Raw genomic sequence first — 26,394 nt, 5'->3', positions numbered from 1 at the left:
TCTCTATTCACACACACACACACACATACACACACACACACACACACCCATGCCAGGTCTCACATAGCCTAAGCTAGCTTAAACTCACAACATAGTGGAGTTTAACCTTGAATTTATCCTTCTCCCTCCATCCCCCTTATGTTGGGGTTACAGGTATTAGGGCTACCACACCCAATGGCGTGCTGGGGACCAAACCTAGGGCTTCTGCCTGCCAAGCACAAGCTCTCTACAGCTGAGCTACACCCACAGCCCGCACAGATTCTCTTTTCAAAGATTCTTTCTACGGGATTCACAAATTTACAGTGTTTCGAGCTGGAAAAAATCTTGAAGTCCTTCCAGTCCAGCATGTTCTCCCACCTTCCTGATGGGACAGGCAAGGACAAGACAAACAGGCAATGTATGATGTACGTGTTTACAGCTGGACGAGTGGCAGGCAGAAACTCGTAAAATACAGGGACCTCTTGAGGAACAGGTTGGTGGGTGCAGGCCGAGCTAAGGGCTTCCCGCCCTGACTCAAGGAGGCTTCCCAACTTCAGGAAAATTAATGTGTATCCATCAAGGTGTAAAAGCGGGAGATGTGGGAGAGCTGGGTTAGAGCGTTTGCCTACTGAGGCCCAGGCACTAGGTTTAATTCAAGGTATACAAAAAGTAACCATGGAACACAAAAGTCAGGAGTGGGATTAGGGTCAAGGTCAAAGAAAGAGATCTCACCAGCTGAGAAAGCAAGCCTCTAAAGAGAGGCAGGGCAGAGAGGTGTGTTCCAAAAGGAGAACTGAAAACACAAAGACCTCATAGCACCCCCCAAACCCATCCTCCTTTTCCAAGGGGCAAGTGGAAAAGGCTGCCAGCTCAGCTGCCTCCAGCTCCACCCCCTTCCCGAACCCTCCAGCCTCCTCACCCCCTTCCACTTCCCTTCATCCCTTCACCCCAAAGAAAAACAGCACAAGAGACTCCTTCAGGGATCCCTGGCAGATTCTCCCCTGGAATCTCCCGTCTCTAACACTGAGGCCGACTATTACCAACTGGTCATGTAGCTGATCTTCTCTTAGCTTGCTAAGTGACCTCAGCAAGTGGCCATAGCTGGCAGGGAAATTCAACCAGGGCTAGGTCAAGGTCTCAGCTGTGCCACTTAGCTTGGCATGCCGTCCCTTCTCCCTTTCCCTCCCATGCTTGAGGATGAAGTAAGGCCAGCGTCACTCCCTTCAGAAGGCCAGGGTGGCCAGATGGGTGTAAGTACCACAGAGAGGTCAGAGCCTGGCACCTGGGAGGCCTCGGTGGTTATCGTGAAACACCATCTTCCATACCAGATTCTCTTCAGCATTCTGGTAGTTAGGTCTCTGTGGATCAACTGCTCATTGCTACTCTCCGACCCTGCCCAGGGTGCTCAACAAACACAGGGGCAGCTGGTCCAGTGGAGCCGATCAGTGACGTGCAAAGTGGAACTCGTAGATGAGGGGATGAAAATCTATGCTAAGCCATGGCAATCCTGGTCTTATATGATGAAATCCAACCAGCCTGGAACATCTGTGTACAGTGCCAGGTCTTTGGGCTCATAATCCACCCTGAGCCTCGCTCAAGACTTCTGTCCTGGCAGAGGTGACATGGTGGCTTCCCCCATCCTCTCTCCTGCCTCAAGTGTGAAGCAGAGTATAATACACACAGTGAAGGCCCCTGCCACCCTCTCCTGTCTCCACTAGGAGTCCCGTGTACCTTGTATCCACTGCATGTCAGGCCTGCGTTTCTTTTTGCCAAGACGCACTTCATTCGAAGAAAGAAAGACCGCTCTATCTCGTACTCTGAAAGCAGAGGTGCCGTTAGATAGCAACTGTCCTGCTTGCATCCCCGACAGACTCCAACCTTGCACCCACAAATCCCCTGGGCAGATACAGCAGCAGCCAGATGCCTCCTCACACACACCCAGACCCTGACCCAGAGAGCCCTGCCAACAACCAAAGTCTAAAAGGAAACAGTAAGAGACCGTGATCATCCTGGTACAGTTTCCGAGACTTTGAGGAAAAGCAGCCTGAACTACGACCGTAGCAAGAACCTTGGAAACCAATGGGTCAGCCTGACGGACCCTTTCTCAGGCCACAGAGGAAATGGGTGCCAAGGTGACTCTTCAAAAGGCCCAGAAACATCTAAAATCCTTTAAGGCAGCAGATACCAAATGCCAGGCACAACTTAGCCCCTGTCCCTGGCAGATGGAGAAAGACACATTTACCTCTTGGCAGCTACATGGTAGATTCTGGAACACCATAGCTGGTAAGATGATTGTCATTTTGGAACACCCTTCTTTCTCACCAGGGCTCAGCCTTTACCTGCTGAGCCATCTTCTGGCCTTTTCCATCCCTCACACAACGAAGTTTTGGCCACACCATTAACTGTAGCCCCAGGTAAGGAGACCCACTAGTCAGCATCCCTCATGGGACTGCCAGGGAGCATTGAGACGCTGGGGCCTCCAGAATACACTGTGTCTTCCTAGCACTCATCATGACTGTAATTTAAGGAGGTGTGTGTGTGATGCCCAGGCTTTTAAAACAATCTGTGCCATGGCACACAACCTAAAGTCCCTGCTCAGAATACTTCCACATGCAAAAAATAGATTTCAAAAAGAAACCAGCTGTGTGGGTACAGAATTATCAAAGACTTTAAACATAGCAATATGAATATAAGTACCTGCCTATTTACTATGTTAAATTAAGATTCGGTTAAGATTCGGTCACGGGCCGGGCGTGGTGGCGCACGCCTTTAATCCCAGCACTTGGGAGGCAGAGGCAGGCAAATTTCTGAGTTCGAGGCCAGCCTGGTCTACAGAGTGAGTTCCAGGACAGTCAGGGCTATACAGAGAATACAGAGAAACCCTGTCTCGAAAAACAAAAAAAAAAAACAAAACAAAACAAAACAAAAAGATTCGGTCATGGGCCTCATCACTCAGAAAGTTTCCAAGTATCCACTGCATACATCTTTTTAAGTATCTGTAATGTCTGTGGCAAGAAAGCCAAGGTTCTAATGATTGCAGCATGGTCAGAAAGCCTCCAGTCACGTGCAAATGAAATGCAAAATTACATGGATATAATTTCCCCCTGGTATCTAACGTTCCCCAGCTCCTGGTTCTGTCCTCAGAAGAAGCAGGTGGGCCTAGGCTCACAACAGGCTGTGCTGGAATTTTGAACCAGGAGCATGTGAGGGGAACAGCCTGTGACCCAATGCTGAGCAGTTTGTGGCACATAGTAGGGACTCCATAACTGCCCACTGAAAACACAGAGGAAGGTGGGAGACAAGAAATGAACACTCAGCCTGTAAGCACAAAGCCCCAGGCTTGCTTACACCAGCGCAAGCAAACAGCCCTGAGGCACAAGTATAGCAGCTGTTAATCTGACCCAAACCTACACTGGCAGGTTTAGGGAGCCGAAGCAAACCCTCTCCTTAGAGTACGAGCATGACCCTGTTTCATTCTGGTTTCCTGTGCCGTGGAGGACGAACCTTGGAGCAGGTGATGGTGGAGCGGTGGGTGGGCTGTAAGTACGGCTGTCATCTCGTCATGGTCAGAAGGATGTATGTATTCATAAATACTGTTGCCTGTGAGCTCCACCTGCCAGGGAATGGAAGGATCAGACATGTCATAGGTCTCTCCACAGTGGGGACAAGGGGAGAGAAGACAGACCAGGTGTCTGTCCTCCACAGACTCACGTCACATGGGGACAGGACTCTGGTCTCTCCTTGCAGCTCACACCTTGGCCAAATGCAAAGGTGGAAACGAGCTTCTCTTTGCAGGGCTCTGAACCGTGTCCCTAATCCTCACCCCTGAAAAAGCCAAGGGCACAGGCTTGGGCTTCCAGAGGGTGCTAAGTGGACAAGGTACACAGGACAGTTGACAAACTGAAGGGTGGAGGCGGCACCCATGGTTAGAGGCTTGAACAATGTCCTTCAGACAGGGAATATCTCAAAACACTAAAAGCTGCCTCTGTCCCACTGTCACTTACATGCCAAGTAAGGTGAATGACCTGCTGGACACCAGCTGCCCTTGAGTGTTCTGTACCCCGTGGAAAGCCATGTCCACTCAGAGGCTGACCAGCTGAGAACCACAGAGGAAGACTCTGGTGCCACTCAGACAAAAGCCCTTCTGTGTCAGCACTGAACCATGCCCCAGGCACAGCCAGAGCTTCCTGGTGTTGCCATGAATAATAAGTCTCTGACCTTCCTGGTCCAAGCTGCCTATGCTTCCTCTGTGGACACACCCAGGGTATGGCTGGGTCCCTCTGCATGACCTGTGACCTGAAGAGGAGTGGGGCTTAGGCAACATGAAGCCACAGTGGCTTCCTGGGGTTGCTATCTCAACATTCAGACATCCCAGACACACCCCACAGGGTATTAGCATTCAGGCCCTCGGCAACAGCCATGCTGGACAGGCCCTGGAGTAGACTCCTATGCAGTAGAGGTGGGTCTTATTTTTAGAACTACAATCCAAAGAGTTGAGTCAGCATACCTAGTATTACTTAGGGGGCCCCAGGAATGGTGGCATTAACTCCATCAGAACCAGTGGGCCTCAAAGCCCAGTCAGTAGGGAGAAACTCAGCACATTCACCAAGTGCCCTCGGACGGCAAGAACCTTAGGTGGATCTGAAGACCTCTCAGCCCAGGCAGAGGGTAAACCAAGACAACAGAGAGGCTGTGTGGCTGGTGCTGTCCCTGGCTTCAGATGCTGGGAGTGGTCCTGAGAACACACCTGGCACTGAGTACTGTGGGTCACAGGATCAGCTGTCCAGGGCTCTGACTGTGCCACCTCAGGAAGCAGCCTAGTGACATGTTCCCTGGACCCACAGGTTTGTTAGCGTTCAGCCCCAAGGTCAAGAAGCAAAGGAGAGGCCACTCTGTCTCCCTGTCCTCCTTAGCCAGCTCTCCAGTCTGTCAGGATGTGAGGGCCACGTTCCCTTTTGTTTCTAAGCCTTACCTCACAGACAGCATCCACCATTCTATTTTCTTCATTATTCCTGGAATCTTTCCTTCCAATATTACACAAATGGGGAGAGGAGGACAGGGGGGACCTCCCTGCTACCTACTTAACCCTCACGCTCTAAACCTGAGGCTTCACAGCCATCCCCAGGGCAGACTTGCCTCTGTGAAAATACAGTGCCTGATTCAAAACCACATTGGAGTTACGGTTGGTTCTCTGTTATTTGTGCATTTGTGTGTGAGTGTGTTTCATGCCTGTGCTGGGGGCAGGCACATACGTGTGGAGGGAGGCCAGAGGACATCTTGTTGGATTTGACTCTCTCCTTCCATCATATGGGTTCTGTCTTGGACAAGCAGCCTCACCACTCATCTCCCCTGGCCAGGAGATGTTATTAAAAATTAGAGAATAAAAATTAATCGGTTTTTTAAAAATAACATTCTTGTTAATCCCTAAAAAGTTTGAATAAGCCTTGAAGCCAGCTGTTTGAGACCCGGGACATCGCCTTTCTTTGAAGGTGTCTGGGGGTGGGGTGGGGGCTGTCACTGTGCAAGTGATGGGAAGGTCCAAGCCAACAGTCAAAACACTAACTCCTTCTGATTTTGCTTCCTTCCCTCCACCAACTCCCTTCACACACACACACACACACACACACACACACACACCTGTCCATCACTCCCATCCATCCACCTGCCCCTGCCCCATCCACTTCTACCTAACCCCTAATTCCAACAACTTATTTAAAAACAAACCAGAAGTGGAATGGATTTTATATTGTCTAATTATTCTCCCTTGCTTTTTTTTTTTTCTGAATGAAGTGACCATTTAATCTTGGTTGAAGTTCTGTTTGGGGGAAAAACAAAAAACAAAAAACCAGTACTCAAGTGATGTCTCTACAGACAAGCATCTTCAGAGACTCTGCTGAAGACCCAGCCTGCCCTTTAAGTAAACTGCTCTGTCTGGTTTCAAAGCTTCTGTTCTCGTGACAGGTGGGAGTACAAGGCAATCCAAGATTTGTGAAGGAAGGACTTGGTGCTTTTGAGCTCTGGGGTCCATCGTAAAATGAATGGGATTGTCTAGGAACCCCAATAACCTTTAAACAACGGAAATGTCTTCATAGAAAAAAAAAAAAGGAGTAATATATAACAGTGCAGATCTTAACTCAAAATTATGGCTGACGTGGTGTTTCCTGTATTTATATATGTGTCCATTCTTTTAAATGCTGAAAGAAATACAGCTATGTTTACCCCAGTCCCCAAAATATATGTAACTCTAAAGATACCTATTTGTTTTAACAAAACTCCCCAGGTCTCATATCTCAGCCTTATTAAAACAGCACTTCAATGAGCTGTTTTAATGTCTGTAAAATCCTGCTGACCACAAAAGGAATGGCGTTCCCGCTAAGAGCTTTTTAATGCCTTGCTGAATAGTTTCTTCCTGCCCAGAAAGCTGATATGATAAATGTGATGATAAAGGGTCTGTGTGGAAAGGCAGAGTCACTTGGCTGCTGAGAAACGTGCATGGGCATTTTGCTGAGTGTAGCAGATGAAGCATTTTAAATTAAGATGGTTTGGGATTCAGGGTTCAAGCTATGTAAACAAACATAAGTCAGTGCCTTTTATTCCCCAAGTGAAAGAATTCCGTCTCAAGCCCCTGAACAGCATGGCTGCTATTTTTGTTAGCCAGTCTCTGGCATCCTTCTCAAATATTCCATTTTTCTTTATGTGTCCCATAAACAGCTATTTCACGTATGTGTTCACGTCTTTGAAAATGAGTATTGGTTACCTAGACATTGTGGAACATAACTTTGTTAGATTTAAACCATATGGATACTAAAAATGTACAGAGAGCTCTATTTTCCCTTCATTGTTATTTTTAAACCAGAATTTGACAGTAGCGATCACATTTGTTTGCTAATTGGAAAGCAAAGTAAGAGAACAAATTCATCCCTGAGAAATAGATTTGTTATTCCAGCATTTATTTTTAAAATGTAATAGTGGTCTTTAAATGAAGATGGACTTACTACACATGGAGAATTATTTTTACCTCAAATAGACCATTCCCATGGGACAATCCCTTGCTGTGAACGTTCACACAACTGTGGCTTTGAGTGCTCCCCATGGCCCTCTACAGCTGAGTATGACCTGGACTCCACAGGAAGGAGCACCATCTACTGATGACATCACTGAGTGTGACCTGGACTCCACAGGAGCATCATCTACTGATGACATCACTGAGTGTGACCTGGACTCTCTATGAGCACAGAATGGCACCATGAAACTAGAACCTATGAAAGACTCTGGCTGTCACTCATCAGAAAGCACTAAGTTTACTACCGCTACTTCATTGTATTTTGCTGTTCCAGGGATCAAACTCAAGGCCTCATGCCTAACACTGAGCTACACCCCCACCCCCAGCACTTTTATCTCTAATGATCTTGTTTAAGAACCAACTGTAAATAAATTTAATAACATGAATGTTTGTCATATTGACCTCACAGTTGCTACTTACAGAAATAACTTCCAGGATGCAGAACATGGTTGTTGTTGTTTTGGTTTTTATAAGACAGGGTTTCTCAGTGTAGCTCTGGCTGTCTTGGCCCAGGCTGGCCCAGAACTTAGAGATTCTCCAGCCTTTGTCTGAGTGCTGGGATTAAAGGTATGTCTCACTACGGCCCAGCAGGCAAAACATGTTTTTAAAGAGTAGTTGGCTTGGAATCCCATGCAATACTTCTCGTTCTATACAGTGCAGATCTGCCTGGCTTTCCCTCCCCTCTGGGGCGTTAATCATGAGAAGAGATGGGTTTGGGGAAAAAATTTTGTTGTTGCTTATTTAAACAGCTCACCAGGGATCCCCAGACATCAGCAAGGAGATCCCCAGTAGCAGAGGCTGCAGCAGCAGCAGAGTTACTGTGTTTTAAACATTGCTGACTGGGGCTCACAGCCTCACTTAGAAATCAGGAAGAAACCAGTTGTTCTACACAGTTGGTTTAGCTTCACTCTATTTAATCCATCTTTCTTCAGGGGATGCAGAATCAAAAGGTATTCCTCCTAACAGCCTTCTTGCAACATAGTAGCATGTGGTCCCTCTCCCCTTTCAAAAGTGATGCTACCAAGTTTTATTTCTGGGCCTGATCAAAAGGAAACGTGATACACAGCTCGTGAGGTTGCCTAGCTTTTCTTCAGCGGAGTTAATCAGGAGCAGGGCTCAGATCTGTCACCTAGCCCATGATTTGGTCGTTCTTAATTAGAGTGTTCATAGTCAATCCACCCTATTTCTCACATGGAAAGAGGAAAAATGACCAGGAGGCGCTGCCTGGTGGACCAAGTCATCTACTGGAAGCAGTGGGTATCCTAGGCTTCCCCCAGGACCTAGGGTGAGCCACCACATTCCAAATAACCTGCAAGTCCCAGCAGGTATCCACCCAAGGCTCTAGCGTGGGTTCAGATGCTAATAAGGTACAAGGTGGCTGTTCAATCCATGCCTTGAGAGAGAGTTGGAGGCCTTACTTTATTATTTAAACTATGGTTCCGGGACATGAAATGCCTGTTTAACTAGACAGTGAAAACTGTAAAATTGATTTGTTTTGACTGCTAGGAAGCTCAGATCTAAGTTGAATATCCAACAATAGGGACTTTAATACTTTAAACGTTGCTGATTGATCAACCTAAAAGTGCATGAAGTGTTTTGGAACATTTATAATGCTGTTGCGGTGGTTTTTGCGGATCACAAATGGAGGCGAAAAATCACCTGATCAAGGTCATTTGTGCACAGATCAAGTCAAGAGTTACGATAAACCAGTCTGGGTACAGCTAAAGGGCCCTGGCTTTCTGCATATGATGATCTAGAAATTCATAGAACTATAACCATGGAAACGTGGTTATAGGTACAGCCTCCCTCTCCCTCTCCTACACCCTCTCTTCCTCCCTCCCTCCCTGCCTCCCCTCCCTTTCTCTTTCCTGTTTTGAGGACTAGTGCATTTACTGCTCTAAGTCTGAGCTCTGCTCCCAGCCCTGTAGACTAGTAAATCTCACGTTGTCAACAGTATTTCCAGTCTTACAAGTGTGTCAATCCTATGAGTCAAGTAGGTACAAGAGCTAAGCCTCAGTGAATTGTATTCAGAAGAGCTGATCTTATTTTAAGAAAGAAGAGAGGAGGAGGAAGAGGGGAAGGGGAGGGGAGGGGAGTGGAGGAAGAGAGGGAGGGAGGGAAATTGGGAAGTGAGAAGCCTCATTTTTGCTTAACTACAGGAAGAAGCTTGCAGCTCAGAGTCCTAGGGTGTCTCTCAGAGCAGTCTCTCCATGTTTATATCGCTAATTCCAGTATCTTCCACCATCGGCCACACTGACCATTCATAATGTAGAACAACATTTAGTTCCTACCTATGTAAAAACTGTGGCCCGGCAGTGGTGGCGCATGCCTTTAATCCCAGCACTTGGGAGGCAGAGGCAGGAGGATTTCTGAGTTCGAGGCCAGCCTGGTCTACAAAGTGAGTTTCAGGACAGCCAGGGCTATATAGATAAACCCTGTCTGGAAAAAAACAAAAACATAAACAAACACATGTTCCTCTCCGACTTAGTCGGAGAACATCACTTTGCACTGGGAGGGTGGTGGCTGAGACTGTGCAGACTCATGGCAGCTCAAGAGAAGAAGTAACATTGAGTTTCCAGTTCTAAACCGGGACACTTCCACCACCTCCTCTAAGGGCCCGGAGCACCGTGAAAGAGGCAGAAGATGAAGAAAGTCTGTGAACCCATCTTCTGGATGATGCACAACTGCAATCCAGAGCTCATAGTAGCTGTGTTTGCCGCTATAAAATGCCTTTGTGCTGGATCTGCATGGAACAGGCCCATCAACCTATAGCCAGGCTGGACTACAGGCACGGGTGAGGGAGGGGCTTGGAGGCCCCACCCCTCCCCGGTGCCCTGCTATTGGTTACTGATCACAGACAGTCCTTGCCTTTGCCTGTCTACTCCCTGGTGAGTGGCGAGTCCGCTAGGCTCCAGTGAGTAGCTTCAGGCCAGCAGTCACACAGAAGCCCCCAGTTAAACCCAGTGGATCACAAAAGAAAACAAGAGAGGCAGGAATGTGGGAAAGGTCATAGGGACGTGGGGCAAAAGAGGCAGTGAGGGGTGGAGTCCTCAGACACATTAAACACACTTGAAATCCTTCAGAGAACAAGGGTTTTCGATGTGCCTTGTGACCACGAGCCACGGGTGGAGTGAATAGGAGTGACCTTTCAGCCTCTCCCTGGCCAGATGTGCCTTTAGCCCCCTAGCAAACCCTCTGGGGACAGACAAACTGAGCTCAGCTCTTCTTCTAAGAAATGGCACTCTGGAAAAGTTCTGAAGAAATCAGGACCTTGCAAACAGTAGTGAGCTGGATTTTATGACGTTCTGTCACAGAATGTAAAATGCTTACTGAAGCAACCACCGAATTGGGGGGGGGGGGCTCAGGAAAAATGACCCTGAATTACACGGGAACAGCCCATGAGCCCACCCTGCCCTTTTAACCTGCCAGGGCACGTGCTACACAAAACCCAGGTTGAAAGAGCGCTTGCCTCTTGATCCACAGCAATGTCGGGTACCACAGGCAGACAGTGAACACGGATAGAAAGGTCCCCCTTAGGAAAGCTCTTTTTGGTACCACCTGACATTACTAAATGACAGATCAGGAAATCTGATTTTTAAAAGACTGTAAAAAGTGATCTTGGAACAGAGCTGACCACAGCTGAGACATACTGACAATAACCTCAAAGGAAAAAAGAAAGTAGAAATGTAAGTCGAGGGAAGCCCACAGAGGGGGCTTCACGAGTGTACATTATCCTCGTTCATAAAAGCATGCGCAAACAGGTTGGGCGACGCCATCAAGACTGTTAACATTTAATATTTCAATGGTCCGTGGAATTAGACAGTACCTACCTGGGACAAGCCTAAATGGACAGAAGCGGTCTCAGATATATACATGATTTTGCCATCAGAGGCCACCACGAACACAAATCCATCTAGAGTCTGTAAAGAGAAAGAAGCAGTGTGAGAGACTGCAGTTAGACATCTCGCAGTGAATCCAGCAACCAGAAGACTCTGGACTGGAGGAGTCCATTAAAATGAGAAGGGCTGGGGGTGGGGGGTAAGTGCTTTGGGGGAGGGTGTTTGCTTAGCCTGCCTGGGGCCCTGAGACAAAACTTTATGTGTGCATATTTGTTACAGGAGAGACTAAAAGTCCAGGGCCCTAAGGATTGCAGGTAACAATGCTCAGAGCCTGATCCCCAAGCCAGGCTCTCAAACGCTTTCAACGCACTTTTAAAACAATCTCACATCCAGAGTACAGAGACCACGCAAAGCATTGGGGAAGTCCTAACCCACTCAGCTTGAACGCAGCCCAGCCGTGGCTTTATTGTTTGGCCCTATTTAGCACTTAGAACGAATCCGAATCTGGCATTCTATGGTTCTTAGGGGAGCACCTACCGCTCCACAGGCCACTTAATGTGGGAACTGGCAGTGGCTTATACCACTAGGACCAACCCTTTATTTGCCACGGTTTTCTAGTTACCCCTAAGTACCGTTAGAATAATAAATTCCTACCATTGCCATTCCCGAGGAAATAAAACAAAATGTCCGATTATTCTACCAGACCGTGTCTAGAGTCAAGCATTTAGACTTTGAAAGGGATCAAATGACCTTTGCCAACGTCAAGAGGAAAAGACTATCGACTTCTGAAAAATGCAAACGAACCCAATGAAATTCTGATTTCTGTCTAAGCTGGCTAGCCCTTCCAGAGATAACGTGAGATTGTAAAAAGCAATCCAGACAAGAAAGAGAATAACAACCGCACCATCAAGGGGGAAAAAAAAAAAAGACTAAATATTTTTGAGAAGAAAAACCTAATACTGTATTTACTCATCCATATTTTAAGATCAGGAACTTTAAAGGGAGGGGGACAATAAAGTTGCTAAAAGCTTCATACAGCATTCAATTGTACACCCATAAAAATATCCCAAATTAATTTCTGGCTATGAATACTATTTTTACAGCATGTAATTGAAACCAGGTTACTGTTGGGTTTCTTAAAAGAAAAAAAAAAAAACCCACTCCCTTAAAGGCATGGAATGGTCAAAAAAGTGAAGGAAAAATAAAATGTAAAGATATCCTTAACCTTCCGCTGAATCGAAGTTTGCTACCCAAATCCTTTGCCTTCTAACCTGTCACTACCTTCCTTACACTATGGGTTAAAAAAAAAAAATCTCTTTTAAAAACCTTTCTCCGTTTTCAACTCAGCCATGTTGTATTTTTCCTAATGGAATCGGTGACATTTCAAATATGAAAAATAAAAATCAATTTCTGGCGTTTTAATCTGAATGCTGGGCTCGAAGTTCGTTTAAGAAATAACAAGTGGATCTCTCACTGTATCTAAGGAAATGAGTGGAAATTTTAAAAGTTACGATTAAAAATTGAAAGTTGCCAGCAGTAGCTTAAACAAACAAACAAACAAACAAACAAAAATCTGTTCTCAAAGGAAGTGTGGAGTGTCACCAACTAAGGAATTACCGACTTCGAAGACATCTAGGGCATTCACACTACCCACCGGGTTTCTCCCTGACATGAATGTCACTATATGAAGGGGGTTGAAATACGGAAAAAACAGCCGGCTCCTGGCTGCGACCGTGGAGTGCGCAGGCTCGTGGCTACCACTCTCCAAGTCTGCTACAAAGTTCGCTAAGGCTTCAAATGCCGCCCTCCCACCCCACCCCACCCCCACCCAGGATGTGTAGTTTAAAGGCTATACCCTGGGTTTGTGGCAAAGCTGTTCAAAGATCTGGGGGATTTGTTGTTGTTTGCTGGTCGCTGACTCTCCCACCTAAGCCATTAGGGCTTTCCGCGAACTTTTTAAAAACACAAAATAGAGGAAGGAAATGCAAAATAGCCACCAGTGGGCATTTTTTGGTGGCAGAGACAAATGACAGGAGTGCGGGGACTGAATCGCACCCTTGACAGGATTCTGAGGCCAGCATTTGAGATGGGAGGGAGGAGGCGCTGTCCTCAGCTACCCCAGGGGCTGATGTGGAAGTGGCCGCGGGCTCCAGAGCTGCCCAGCTACAACCGCAACCCTGAAGTCGACATAGTGATAGAGGCTGGGGAAACCCAATGCCTGAGAACACCCCGTATTTGAGTTATTGATATGGGTCACAGAACTGGACCAATTCTGGCTGCGACCTCGTGGATGTTATTTACAACTTCCTTGTCTTCAATTTCCCTCTCAGAATAAAATGGGAAGCGCTGGGGCGTGCAGCGAGGTGGAAAAGTTTTGAAAAGAAGCGATGGTAGGGTGGGGTTGAGGAGCAAGGACAGGCGAGGATTCTGCTTCGGCTACCTCAACTCCCCTCCCCTACCCCCCTCCCCGCAAAGCTAGAGAGCCGGAGCTCTCTGCTTGCAAGCCGGATGGCCATCAATTCAGCTCTGTCTCCCCGACGGTGACCCGTCTAGGTCTGTCACCGAGCGAAGCAAAAGTGCCAAGGACTTAGCCCCGCTCTGGGCGTCGTGTGTCTTTGATTAAACACTGGTACTGGAGGGGTACAGGCGGTGGATAGCGCTGGCATGACACTACAATCTGGATTTTTAAGATTCATGCCTGGGTCCTGGTCTTTTCGGACCAGAGGCACTCCCAGATCCCTGCGCTCCGGTTCCCGGTCCCCCCCCCCCACCTCTGCGGCGTGGAGGCGCCGCAGGGGAACCCTTCTCACAGTTATCTCGTGGTTCTACCTGCAGCAAATGGGATCCCAGCTCTTTGGCCACGCTGTCCAGAGGCCCTGTCCTGCTCGGCTGTCCCCACGCGTCTCCTAGACCTGGGACAAGAGAATAAGGCAAATAATTTAATTGCAGCACCTATCGAAGCAAGGGCTCCAGGCCAGGCATGTGGAAATCCACCCACCCCGAGCCTGTGCGCCCTCAGCTCCGACCTCTACCCGCACTCCCTGTCCCCCTGCGTAAACCTGAATGCCCACAGCTGAGGAGGTATAGCATGCCTTTAATCCTAGCACTAAAGTGGGGGGAGACAAAGTCAGATTCTCTGAGTTTGAGGCCAGGTGGGTCCAAGAGTGAGTTCAGATAACCAGGGCCACAGAGACATCCCATCTCAAAAAAAAGAATACACACACTCACACACGTACACGGCAAACACACACACACACACACACACACACACACACACACGCACACACACACACACGCACACACCACCATCACCACCACCAACAACAACCCGAAGACAAACTTCCTTCGGGCCCACAATTCTGGGGTTCCCATCCCCCGTGCATCCCAAGCCCAGTCGGGCCCATTGCTCCTGAGGGTCGCTCACGTGTTCATGCTTCTGAAATTGCTGTTTTATTTGAAATGCCACAACGTAATCTTATCTGCTTTAAAATTGGCCATCCTGGAAGCCAAACGGGGTATCGATTTGACCCGTAAATACTCCCCCGAGGATCTGCGCTGCCGCCCTCTTCCCACTCCCATCGAGCGCAGCCCGCAAAGATAATCATCAGGTCCTGTGACCCTGTCTTCTGGGAGCTTACAGTTTCTCCCGGAACCGGGTCCTTTTCAATCCCAGGGTTCCAAGTTCACTTGGTTGGCTTTTCTGGGCACTTGCCTGTTCTCCCCATCCCCTCCACCTACAGGGGATCCTTTAAGAGCTGAGGCTTCCCACCATCTCCCTTCTACCCCAGAGTGCACGTAGGAAAAGAGAGCCAGGCCCTTCCCGAGTCTCCCTCTCCCCACGCCCCACGGTCGGCTGCTAAGGGCAGGTAGAGGCTTTCCTCTGCTCTCTTCGAAGGCGGAGCTCTGAGCTCGAGCCTTCGCCCCATACCGGAAACGCTCTTGCCCAGTCGGTCCTCTGGGGAACTGCAAGCAAGGTCAAATCTCTACTTGCCCGTGTGGGACCACAGGCCAGGGGCATCTGGATAAGGCTGGACACTCTAAGCACACACCCTGGCCAGCCTTAGCAAACCTTGTGACTACAAAACCCCTCAATATGGACAGGTTTAAGTGGGTTCCTTAAGAGTCGCTGCTGACGTGTGGCCTCTGATCCTCCTGAAGTACAGTCCAGGCTTCCTGAGAACTGAAAAAGGGGTGACCTCTAATTTCTGCTCCCAGAGAGAAGTGGCTATTTACACAATTCCTCCAGTGCCAGGCAAAGTCGTAGCTCATTCTCCCTGGCCCCTCTGCCTCCGCCTGTGAGCAAGGGTGGTTTTGTATCCCCTCCCCTCCAAGCATCGCACACTAATCCCCCCAGAGCACCATTTGCTTCAGGCTAGTTACTTTGTTTTGTGGAGAGGAAAGCTGGGGTATCCGATCTTTATCCCCATCGAAACAGCCACTGGAAGAATGGAGGTATACAACCTCCAGAGGTTCACAGAGAAGAACGAATTTAGTAAGGATCCAGGAAACTTAGTTTCTGAAAATGGACAGATGTGTCCCCTGGCGACTGTCCCCTCCCATCTCCCCGGCCTGCCTGGGTTTGGGTGGTCCTCTGGCCAGAGAGCCATCCCTGACTATGAAAGTTGCTTCTCTTTCTCCTCAACGTTACTGACTTTTCCCAGAGTCTTTGGGGACTCTTCCCATTTCAGAGTGATCTCCCCCACAGAAGCCTCTGTCCACTTCCTGGAAAACCCCTGGATGTCTTGACTCCACAACAGCGGAGCCCATGGCGCATAGGACTCTTTTCGGTATAATTCAAATACCCGGATGTTTTTGTACCTCACTATTCTTTTCCTGTAACTTCTTGAAAACGTGCCCCTTTTGAATCTGGCAGGAGGTGGCTGAGCTGCACGGGACAATCCCCCCCCCCCCGCCCCAGCCCCAGTCACCTCATCCCGGGTAATGGCTCTGCCAGCGGATCCATTAGGAACCGCTGTGGGAGAGGTATTTTCACTCAGCCCGTAAAAGTATACTTTGGGTTGTACTTAGGGGTGGAATAAGGAAGGTTTGTCATGAAAAGAAGAATCCCAGTCCTGGAAAATGATAGTATACCACTGAAAACTGAGGCACCAGGTAAATGGCCCTTATTTAGACCTAACCAAGGGATTTATGTATTTATTTGAAAAGTGAGGGTGCCTCCAGGGTTCATAGTTAATGGCGGTCCATTTCACTGTACCCTAAACCTGCTCCTCTCCTGGGAGGGAACCTCCCACCCTCACCTGCAGTTTCTCAGTCTTAAGATTGGGTTCCCCAACTGCTGTCCTCTCCTGGAGAAGCCAGGAGCCCCCAGGTAGAAGACCAGGTTGCATGGAAAAACCCTAGGGAGAAATTTCTGAGACCGCTGGGGAGGGAGCCAAGTCCAGGTGCCCATTTCTAGTGGCTTCTTCTGACATCCTGGGGTCAGCACTTGTCTCCATATTGCCTGCCCTTCAGCTAAAGCTTAGCAGACCACCAACATCAAGAAGCTAAAGATGGTCCCTCCTCTCTTGGCCCTTTGGTCAGTTGGTCAACAAAGGACTCATGAGCAAGAATGAGGGTCTCAGCCAGGTTCTTGGGGGTACCTCCAGATGCAAACCATAAAACACAAGCACTGAACTACAAAACAAGACATTTAGAACAGACTTTCAGAGGCTGGCTGCCCACTTGCAACTCAGATGCAAGGACCCTGGGTTTGCACACACCGCTGTACCAACAAGAAGACTCATTGTGACCAGGAAGAGGAGATAGGTCCTGATCAAATTAAGGCCTGGGCACTGGTGAACACTGTGGGGCTCCACACCCACCCTCTCTCACTGGGCGTCTAAAAAGTGGTGACATAGAGACTCCCCAAAAAGGCCTTGAGAAATTTAATGGAATTAACACCTCCCTCCTTCTATGGAGGGGACTGTCTGGCCCCCACCCTGCCAAAGACAGAAGAGAGTATAAAACCCAGTTAGGGGGCCTTCTTTCTACATCAGAGATCTGTTCTCCTGCCCCCCCCCCAACACACACAACCCTCCTACCTCATCCCTGGCATCTCATAAATCTTGGCCTTCAGGCCATCCCAAGACCTCTAATCTGCTCAACTTTAAACCTCATCTTCTTGGGACTAAGTTAGGGAGAACCAAGGTGGGCAGCACCAGGGGGAGAGCTTCTAAGCCATTACTGCATCTAATGTCCCTGGTCCTCCCCTTCCCCAAATAGCAGTCTTGTAGAGCGGGGAAAGAGGCCATGTTCCTGGAGAAGGCAGCTTCAAGCTGGTTCCAGGCCACTGAGACTGTCCAGATTGCAAACCAAGCCTTTCAGAACAGGTGGGGGTGAGGAGCTGGCTGCTTGATTTTCTTCACACAGGTCTGCTACAGGAGCCAGCACCCCCACAGTATCTACCCACATGGATCTGTTCTCTCTCTCTCTCTCTCTCTCTCTCTCTCTCTCTCTCTCTCTCTCACACACACACACACACACACACACACACACAGACACACACACACACACACACACACACACGTACGGTGCCCGCAGAATCCTTAGGGCTTGGTGGCCAAAAGGGCTATAGCCTCCTCAGGGTTATAATGGTGAGGCTTGAGCTCTGGCCCTCTGGCTTGTTCCCCTGGAGAGACCACAGCTAGTCCTTCCTCTCCAGTGCTCCAGTGTCCCTACCTTAGAGTCTTTCTGCTCTCTCCCAGGTCTCTGAAAAGCCCTTTCCTGGCACCCACGCCCATTTCAAATCAGCAGGTCAAGAGATGCTGATGGTGGGTGATGAGTAGGAAGACCTCCTCCTGGGTTGCTGGGACAAGTAAGGGGTTGGCTTTGAGCTTTGGGTGTCCCACCACAGGCAAGAGTGTGCACACTCTGACCCCAGGGCCAAAGACCCCTGAGATAGCAACCTCCAAGGCTGAATAAATACTTAGCCCTAGTTTAAGTGTGGTACCCACCAGTAGTGCCCAGAAGAAAGCTACCTGGCAGAGCCCAGAGTCCATAGGGGAAGCTCTCTTTCTGTGAGCTGCATTCCCAGTCTGCAGTGCCAGACTGTCTCTCCTGCTCCAAAGCCAGGGGCTGCATAGCAGACCATGGCTGGACTGACCTGGGAGCTTCAGGCCTCAAAGTGGGAATAAAGAAATGGTTGTAAAGACAGATGGGTGTGTGCGCATAGGCATAGGGCAAGAGTGTCCTCGCCAAAGACTTGATTGAAATCAAATCATTTTGAGAAAGCATGACCTAAGTCCATTGCCTGTGGGTATTTTGACAGAGGTGAGGGTGTGTATGTGCAACTGAATTTAAAATCCAAAGAATTTGGTTTTGGTAAAATTCAGACTTTGAACATCACCTCCCCCCCCCTCTGTGTGTGTGTGTGTGTGTGTGTGTGTGTGTGTGTGTGTGTGTGTGTGTTGCTTTCTCTTAAGTACATTGGGATAGGCACCTATGCCTCTCCCCTTCCCACATGAAAAGAAGGCAGGAATGGAGACTCCTGATCCTGAGCTAGCCTTGGGCCAGTCTCTCCTGCCAGGGTCCAGAGGAAGAATGCTTACTAAGGGGAAGCTCATTGGGTCTCTCTTGGAGGAGGTGGATTGGTGGACTCTACAGCAGGGATGACTCTGGCTCCCAGAAATCAGCCACCTCTATCTGCCCCATATTGAAAATCTCCTCCAGAAGCCGGAGCACATGACCTAAGACAACTCAGGCTATGCCGCAGCTCTGTTTACCCCACTGACGTGAGCCCTGCTCTTCCCTATCTCTAGCCCTTGTTACAAAGCCAGCCTTGATGAGATGCCCCCTCCACCCCATATTAGTTTAGCACTGGAAAGAAAACAGAGATAGAAAGGAGAGGTCTTTAGACACCAGACAGTTGCCCCTCTACCCTTGCTATTCAGGTGTTTCTGCGCACAACAACAAAGTGGTGTTCCCTTTCCGTTGCAAGATTCCTTGGCTTTTTTCTCACCTGCATCCACAACAATGCTGTGCAAATACTGAGTACTCAACGAGCCTGTTTTACAGAAGGCAGAATTGTCTTCAAGCCCCCAGAAATAACTGGAGGTATTCCCCAAGCTGCAGGACACCTCGCTGCCTGACCCTTTCCAGTTTCTCTTTCTCCTGGTCTCTGTACTGCTGGAGTATAGGCATTCATCATTGCCTGCCATACCATACCGTTACCGCCTGCCACGCAGTTACAGCATAAGCTGAATGGTTGGTTGGCTTGTCCGCCTTTGGCTTCACATTTCCCAGCTAGGAAGGGTTCCACTGCGGCAGCGGTAGCCCAGCGGTTCTTCACTTGTGGGTCACGATTCATAGCAGTATCAAAATTACAGTTATGAAGTAGCAATGAAAATAATTTCATGGTTGGGGTTCACCACAGCATGAGGAACTGCATTAAAGGTGGCGGCACAGAGACCCCACTGCTCTGAGGCATTCATTCTTCCCACTTCCAAAGTCCCACGCTGCTCTTCTAGATTCTTCCTTACCCAGTAAACACCCTTGCTCAAGGCAAAAATTGTATTTAGCGGGTAGATTCTTGCTCAGAATCTTTTCGACTTGTGTGGAAGAACTGATCTAAAAGGATCCTGCCGGTATCCAGTACTGGCCACTAAGACCCTGAGAGCCATGGTTTTGGTTTGACTTCAAAGCAGCAGTCCTCAGCTGACCCTGACCCTGGTTTCCCCCAAACAGGTTAAATCAATTACAAGAAGAACACCTCTGGAGAAGGGAGTACATTATTTTGCATAACAGAGCTACTTCCAAAGACAAAGACTGCCCCAGACAGCACAGGAACGGGTGCCACCACGCAGAGTGAGTGAGCAGTGAGTTCCTTACACCCTAGGCTACCCTTTCTCCGACTGCATTCCTGTGACAGCATTGCTAGGAAGGGAGTTAAGGCATTGCCTCCTTCCTTTTGCTGGCCTCACAATTTCGGAGCCATTTCTAGAGCTAAATGGTACCAGGCTGACCCCTTCAAGGAGTATCAAGCTTTAGAGTCACCTTCTATGAAGCAGAGGTGCCCTCCCCCACCTCCCAATTGGGCAGCGTCTGAGCAATGCACTGGGGACGCTTGCTCAGGGCAGTGCCCACAGAAGGCCCATTCCCGCAAGAACCACGCAGCCAAGTGCCTTCTTATACGCACCAGACTGAGAGCTTATTTAAATGGCTACTGTGCTATACACAGCAGTGTCCTGGGGCTTAGTAGTGTTTGCTGGCTAGCTCCCAAACAAGACTAGCTTACTTAGTCCTTTACCCGCAGTCCTCCCCCGCCAGTTAATCTCTGGTTTGTTTGAAATAACTGACAACATACCGTTTACTCTTCTGATAATTTTTATTTTTAAAACCCAGGAGGGTTTTAAAACCTCCTCAAGGCAGGAGGCCTGATCTCGAAGCCTATTTTGTAGCAAGCGGATAGGAAGGCTCCTTGCAGAACATCGGCTAACACCACTCTTCCCGGTGGAAAAGAAACCAACGAAAAGTTGCTGCTGTTATAAAACCCAATTCCATATTTTAACCTTCCACGGAAACTTCAGACAGCAGCAAATCACCTCTCCTTCTCAGACTCAGGGGTCCTGACAGCAGGGAGCCGGGACCAAGAACTTTCAGCACAGGGGGAGAAATCCCGAGGAACTTTCCTTGGGCCCAGCTGGGTATGCTTTAGGACCGCAGGGTGCTGGAGCAGGGCCCTCCCGAAGTGGGCCTGGGGGGCAGAGACCGAGCCACGGCCTCTGGCTACTCAGCTCCCCGGTGCTCTAAGTTCGCCGGCGCTTACTCTCGGCCCCTCCGGGACTGGAGGCTGGCACCCGCGGACCAGACAGCGGAGCTTCACCACTGTGGTGGAGGAAAATTCAGCTAAGACTCAGACAAAGTAAACACAGGCCGTGGGAGGCAGCCGCAGAGGGGGCTTACTGACCCAGCGCAACAGCACTGGTGGAGAAGCCCTGTGGCCGAGGGACACCTGTCGCCACCAGAGCAACGACTCTCCAAATCTCTGTCTTCCTTCCGCGGCGCTGGCTTTCCAAGAGGCCTGCTCTGCACTACCAGCCCTAAAGCCTGGAGGTGCTGGAGACAACAGGCCTCGGAACCCGGTGCTTTCTGACAATGTCAGAATCCCTCAGCCCCAGCTCCAGCCTCAGACCCCAGACCTGATTGACTGCGTTGCCTGACCCAGCCGCCCATCACCCGCTGGAGCGTGTCCACCCAGCAGGCCGCTATTTCCTACAAACCGGCGTCCACAAGAGAGCTGCGGCCCGGTGACAATTGCCCGCTGTAGCGCTTTTAAATCCTGAAATGTTACACTCAGGCCCACCCGCCACTATTGAAATAATCCCTTTTCTCTTAACCGCAGTGTCCGAGCTTATCCAGTTTCTTGTCCTCCTGTCCATATCATCGTTTCCCAGAGCAAAGGGAGGCGAGTTAGGGAAAACGATATATGAGTCTCTCACTCGAATCTGCTCACAAACTCAGCCTCAGCGTCGGCCTGCGGTGCGCGGGCCTTGCTGTGCATCCAGCCGCTCCGAGAGGATAGAGCAGTGAGTCCTTGTCCACCAGCAGAAAATGAGAGAAATGGGGTAGGAGGGAGCAAAAGCAGAGGCGAGAGAGAAATAAGGAGAAAGGAAAAAATTATAATGGAGAAAGAGCGGGAGGAGAAGAAGAAGAAGAAGAAGAAGAAGAAGAAGAAGAAGAAGAAGAAGAAGAAGAAGAAGAAGAAGAGAGAAAGAGAGAGAGAGAGAGAGAGAGAGAGAGAGAGAGAGAGAGAGAGAGAAAGAAAGAAAGAAAGAAAGAAAGAAAGAAAGAAAGAAAGAAAGAAAGAGAGAAAGAGAGAGAGAAAAAGAAAGACTAGGACTGGTATGGAAGGAAGAAAAGAAAGAGAAGCCAGTGAGAGGAGAGGAGAAGAGGGCAGGGAAAGAACAACAGGAACGAACTAGCCTGCCCCGTCAGCTTGGCAAACACCAACCCAGGGATAACGCTTGGTTTTCCCGACTCTGCCCGGAGCTTATAGGTGATTGGATCGCCTGGCCCTGCGCAGCTTGTCCCTCAGCCTTAGCTTAGGCCTGGGCCGAAGCCCCGGCGCGGCCTCCCCAGACGCGGCCACGGTAGCCAGGAGGCCGCGCAGGCTTCTCCGCGCACGGAAACCTCCTTTCTGCAGCCCGCCGCTCAGCTCCCCCGCGCCTCGGACGCCCACCTGCAGCCTCACCTTCCGGGAAGACTGCGCGCATCTTCAGGTAGCTGGTGGTGAGTCGGATGATGGACGCTTTGTCCAGCTGCGAGGTGATGGCCGAAGGCAGCGGGAGCAGCTTGGCCAGCTCGTAAAACTCGCCATTTTCCTTCTCCCTCCTGGTTTTGGCCGCATTTTTGGACTTCTCCTTCATCGCGCCTCCGCTCTGGGCATATTAGACCTCGCTGCGCTCCAGGCCCGCGGAGTCCCGCTTGGGCTGCGGCAGCCGGAATGGGGACAGGGACGCCAGGGATTAGGTGAGTCGGGGGTGCCGGGCTCGGTCAGGTGCGGGGGACCGGCCTGGAGCACCCAACGTCTTCTGCAGGGCGCCAGCCCTGAGACCGTCGCAAACCAGCTTCGCAGCCCCCCTCTCTGCCTGAGGCTGGAGGCTGGACCTGATTCCAGCTCGCTCTTCCTTCTGGTCTCCAGTATCTCCCGCCTCGACCTTCCTGGGGCTGTGGTTGGCGGGCGAGCAGGCGCCGACCCTGTTTAGCCCTTAAAGGAGGGCTTGCACCCGCTGCCGCGAGGGCCCTCGGAAGGCAAGGGCGGCAGCGGCGGCGGCCGCCGCGGAGCCATGGGGCGGGAGCGGAGCGAGGTGGCAGTGGCCAGAGCCGAGCCTGAGCTCGGTGCGCTTTCCTGCCCTCCCCGGCAGTTCCGGCTTCCTTAGTCCGGGCGTCCGGAGCCCGCGATCGGTGGCGGGGCGCAGCTGCTCCGCGGTCCACGTGTGACCGAGCTGCGTTTGTTTATGGCGGACCCGCCTTCGGGCGGAGACTGGGCTGCGCGGGACCGCGGGAGGGGGGAGGGGAGGGGCCGTGGTGGGGGCGGTGAGCCTCGCCTCCGACCCCCGCCGCGGCCCGTGAGTCTCCGGCGCGCCTCCGCGTCGCCACCTCCAGGGACTGTCCCCACGAGAGACCGGCGCGCTCCCGGGGTAAGGTAAGCCGGGGTAAGTGCACGAGAAGCGTCGCGCCTACCCGCTCCGAGGTTGAGTGTCAGGGCCTGGGATCGAGGAAGGAGGGAGGGCTGCAGTGCTGGTTTCCACGGAGGCTCCGGGCAGGTCACCCGCGGGCGCAGCCCAGAAAAGGCGGCGCTAACAGCTGGCCAAGTGCCCGGCGACGGGGTGGCAATCCTGGTCCCACACTTGCACCTTCCTTGGGTGGCCGATCCGCGAGTCTAAAGGGGTGGCCCGAGGAAAAATTACTCTTTTCCCCTCCACTCATCCACACGCACGCGTGCACGGAAGTGACCTTTTCGCCCCTTCTCTTCTAGAAATCAGGGTGAAAAGAGACTGGCGCCTTCCTGGAGAGAGAGAGAGAGAGAGAGAGAGAGAGAGAGAGAGAGAGAGAGAGAGAGAGAGAGAGAGAGACCGTGGGCGCACGGGGTGGGCCGGAGGGCACGCGGGGGCGCTGAACCCAAGGGGCGCTAGCGGGAACAGGGCAATCGACTTTGGGCCAAAGCTTCAGGTCGACAATAATAGAGCCAGGGTAACCCGGAACGCTGATGCGACCCTCAGAGATGGAGCAGAGGCAGTTGGCGAAGGGAGATTCAGTCACTGAGTGCAAACATTCTCCCACTGCGCCACACTAGGTTAAATAATCTTGTGTCTTCCCTGCTGCTGAGGCCCGGATAGATGCGGGTACTACAGTCCCGTCGAGTGCCCAGGCGGTCGCGGTCGCCCGAACCCATCCACACTCCTCTTTGGAGCCTAAATCTTCCGACGCGGGTCAGATGCCATTTCCCAGACGTCTTGGATCCCAGACAGAGACGCAGAGAGGTCTCAGGGCAGTTCTTTTTGTAGTCGTGGTCCCCGTGGCTCTCTTGGTGGCTGTAAAGTTATAGGGTGCAGGGAGTCTGACCTTGGAAACCCGGTGCCCGACACGGGATTTCCATGTCCTGGCCACTGCTCCATTCCTCTCCCTCCATTCCTCTTCCAAGTCCGAGAGAAGCTTGCAGGCCGACCAGCTAGCTCCTGGTCCTGCAGACTTCCCCACCCGCGCCGGGGGAGCTGGGCCTCCTAACCACTCGCGTGAAGCAGATTCTTCTGTCGTTTCTGGGACCCCATTTGAAAACCCGAAGTTCGAAGGCCTTTGAGGAGTTGTAGACTGTCGCGGGCTTCGGGCGGTGCACAAACCCCGGCCCTTCGCGCCTTAATTAAAAAAACAAAACGAAAAAACCGGCGCGTCAGGTGGCGCGAAGTCGCACCAGGCGGGAGCACGGAGGAGCTCACGCTTTGCGCTTGAGTTTGGAACTCAAGATTGGAGTTTGCTTTGAGTTTGGAGCTGGGTTCTGCGCTTGCAGGATTTTCTGGGTCCTGCAGTAGTACGGTGCACGTGTACGGAGCACGTTTGCGGGTGGCGCGGGTACGCAATGCCCAGACCTGCAGCCCTTGTCGGGAGTTCGGTGGGGCACTGTGCCTTTAGCCGCTCCGGGCAAGTAGGGGCTGCGGAGCCACCCTGCTACCGCGGACCAACTCTGGCGCCGCTTCGCAGGCCTCCGAGGAATGCGCCCTGCACTCTGCAGATACGATAGGGTTTAACGCTTCTCCCACGCCCAGGATTCCCGACCCTCAATTATGGACTCCCGAGAATTCCTCCCCGGCTTGAAAGGGATTACCCAGATCATAGAAACATGGCTAAGTGGAGGTGAGAGAAACCCGGCAAGCAACAAGAATTGAAACTTCTCAACGAATTTCCCAGTTTGTAACAGGAAAGCGTATCTGAGCTCTTGTGACTGGGTTTTGGCAGTGGAGGCCGTTTTGACTTTAGGGAGGAGATGGCAAACGCAATTGAAGTGGGTATGGGGTAGCTCCAGGCCCAGCAGACAGGCTCCACATAAGTCCTTCTCCAAACACCAAACATTGGTTAACACTACACTTCCCCAGAACTAGGGTCCCCAGCGCCACCGTCTAAAGTCCAAGTCTCTGGGCGGGTATCTCAGTACTAGAGGATTTGCAGCTAGGAAGGAGTTTAAGTCTATGTGGAATAATGAAGATGGGTCCCTGTAGTCGGGACCCATCTGGAGTTCTCCGTCGGGAGTTGGAGCATGGGGTTTTCAGGGCAAGACTCCAGACATCCAGTCTATTGTTGAGAGACAGTATTAATTCAGCAGCTCCATTTGACATGGGAAAGAGGAAAGAGAGGGGATGGGGGAGAGGAGAGGAGAGGAGTGGAGAGGAGAGGAGAGGAGAGGAGAGGAGAGGAGAGGAGAGGAGAGGAGAGGAGAGGAGAGGAGAGGAGAGGAGAGGAGAGGAGAGGAGAGGAGAGGAGAGGGAGGAGGAGGAGGGGGGAGGAGGAGGAGGTGAGGAGGAGGAGGAGGAGAATATGTTGTATGCATGGGTATATGTAGGTCATGAGGAATCCTTATTTCAGCAAGACCATGGGCATGTGAGGCCCAGCCTGCCTGTCTGTCTTCATTCCATTTCACAGTGCTGACAATATAGAACCCCTGATTCCTCTTCCCTCTTTACATGGCTTCTGGGGATTCAAACCCAGGTCCTCATTTTGTATAGTTGGTATTTTACCTACTGAGGCACCGTGCCAGGCGCTGAACAAGTTTTAATTGGCACCGACCATAGTTTAGTACATCTACTACTTGTCTCTGACTCCAGGACTGGAGAAAGGGTCTGCTCACTGGGGCTAAAGCTAAGCAGCAAGCTTCAGCACCAGCCTTGGGCCCTGGGAAAGAGGCAGAGCTGAAGAGACCCTAGGATCTCGGGTACCACTTATAAATTACTGGCTGGTAGGAGCCTGCAGAGGGAGGGTGTGAAGAAGTGACCCACTGATCCTGCTGGCTGAGCACCCAGCTCTCAATCTGCCACACCAGAAGCCCAGCCCACCAGCCCCACCCCTTAAAATTTTCCATTAGGAAAACTAATCTGGATGAAATTTGGGCCCCAAGAAGAAAGGGGTGGGGCCAGGCTGCCCCACATCTGTTTGAATTTTCCGCTTCAGATGTTTGGGTCTGTTCTTGCCAAGCTGCTCACCCTGTGCCTACCTGAGCCCATCCCCAGCAGAAACCAACTTTCCGGGAGATCAAGGCCCCCACAGATGTTTCTCCCATGATGGGCTCCGAGAAAGCTGGTGCTATAAAAGCAGATCAGAGATCAGAGATCTAGCCACCACCAAGGTGTGTGTGAAGGGGGAGAGCCCTCCTGTTCCTGGCTGTCTCCAGCCTCTAAGTGAAATTTAAGAGCTTCAACCTCCTGCACTATGGGAGGAAACAGAAAAATCTTGAATCCTTGGAGATTGGAAACATTCATTTCTAAGCCATTATCTGCACAGGCAATCAGTGGGATGTGCGCTTCCTTC

The 26,394-nt window shown here is 50.8% G+C and overlaps 1 protein-coding gene across 1 annotated transcript in view; it reads right to left on the bottom strand.

The window, feature by feature from the left end:
* Nucleotides 1-22,841, bottom strand: part of Sim2 (SIM bHLH transcription factor 2) — a 41,202-nt gene extending 18,361 nt beyond the window's left edge. The window contains exons 1-5 of the mRNA XM_021185166.3: nt 22,070-22,841; nt 13,711-13,793; nt 10,873-10,962; nt 3,484-3,592; nt 1,711-1,796 (exon numbers count right to left, since the gene is read on the bottom strand). Of these exons, the coding sequence (XP_021040825.1) occupies nt 1,711-1,796; nt 3,484-3,592; nt 10,873-10,962; nt 13,711-13,793; nt 22,070-22,244 (543 nt within the window). The 5' untranslated portion in view covers nt 22,245-22,841. The remainder of the gene's footprint in view (nt 1-1,710; nt 1,797-3,483; nt 3,593-10,872; nt 10,963-13,710; nt 13,794-22,069) is intronic.
* Nucleotides 22,842-26,394: the final 3,553 nt, after the last annotated feature.

The sequence above is a fragment of the Mus caroli genome, unplaced genomic scaffold (genome assembly GCF_978045245.1).
Source record: "Mus caroli unplaced genomic scaffold, Mus_caroli_1 scaffold_17, whole genome shotgun sequence".
Classification (NCBI taxonomy): Eukaryota; Metazoa; Chordata; class Mammalia; order Rodentia; family Muridae; genus Mus; species Mus caroli.
This window is presented reverse-complemented; position numbering and strand designations above follow the sequence as displayed.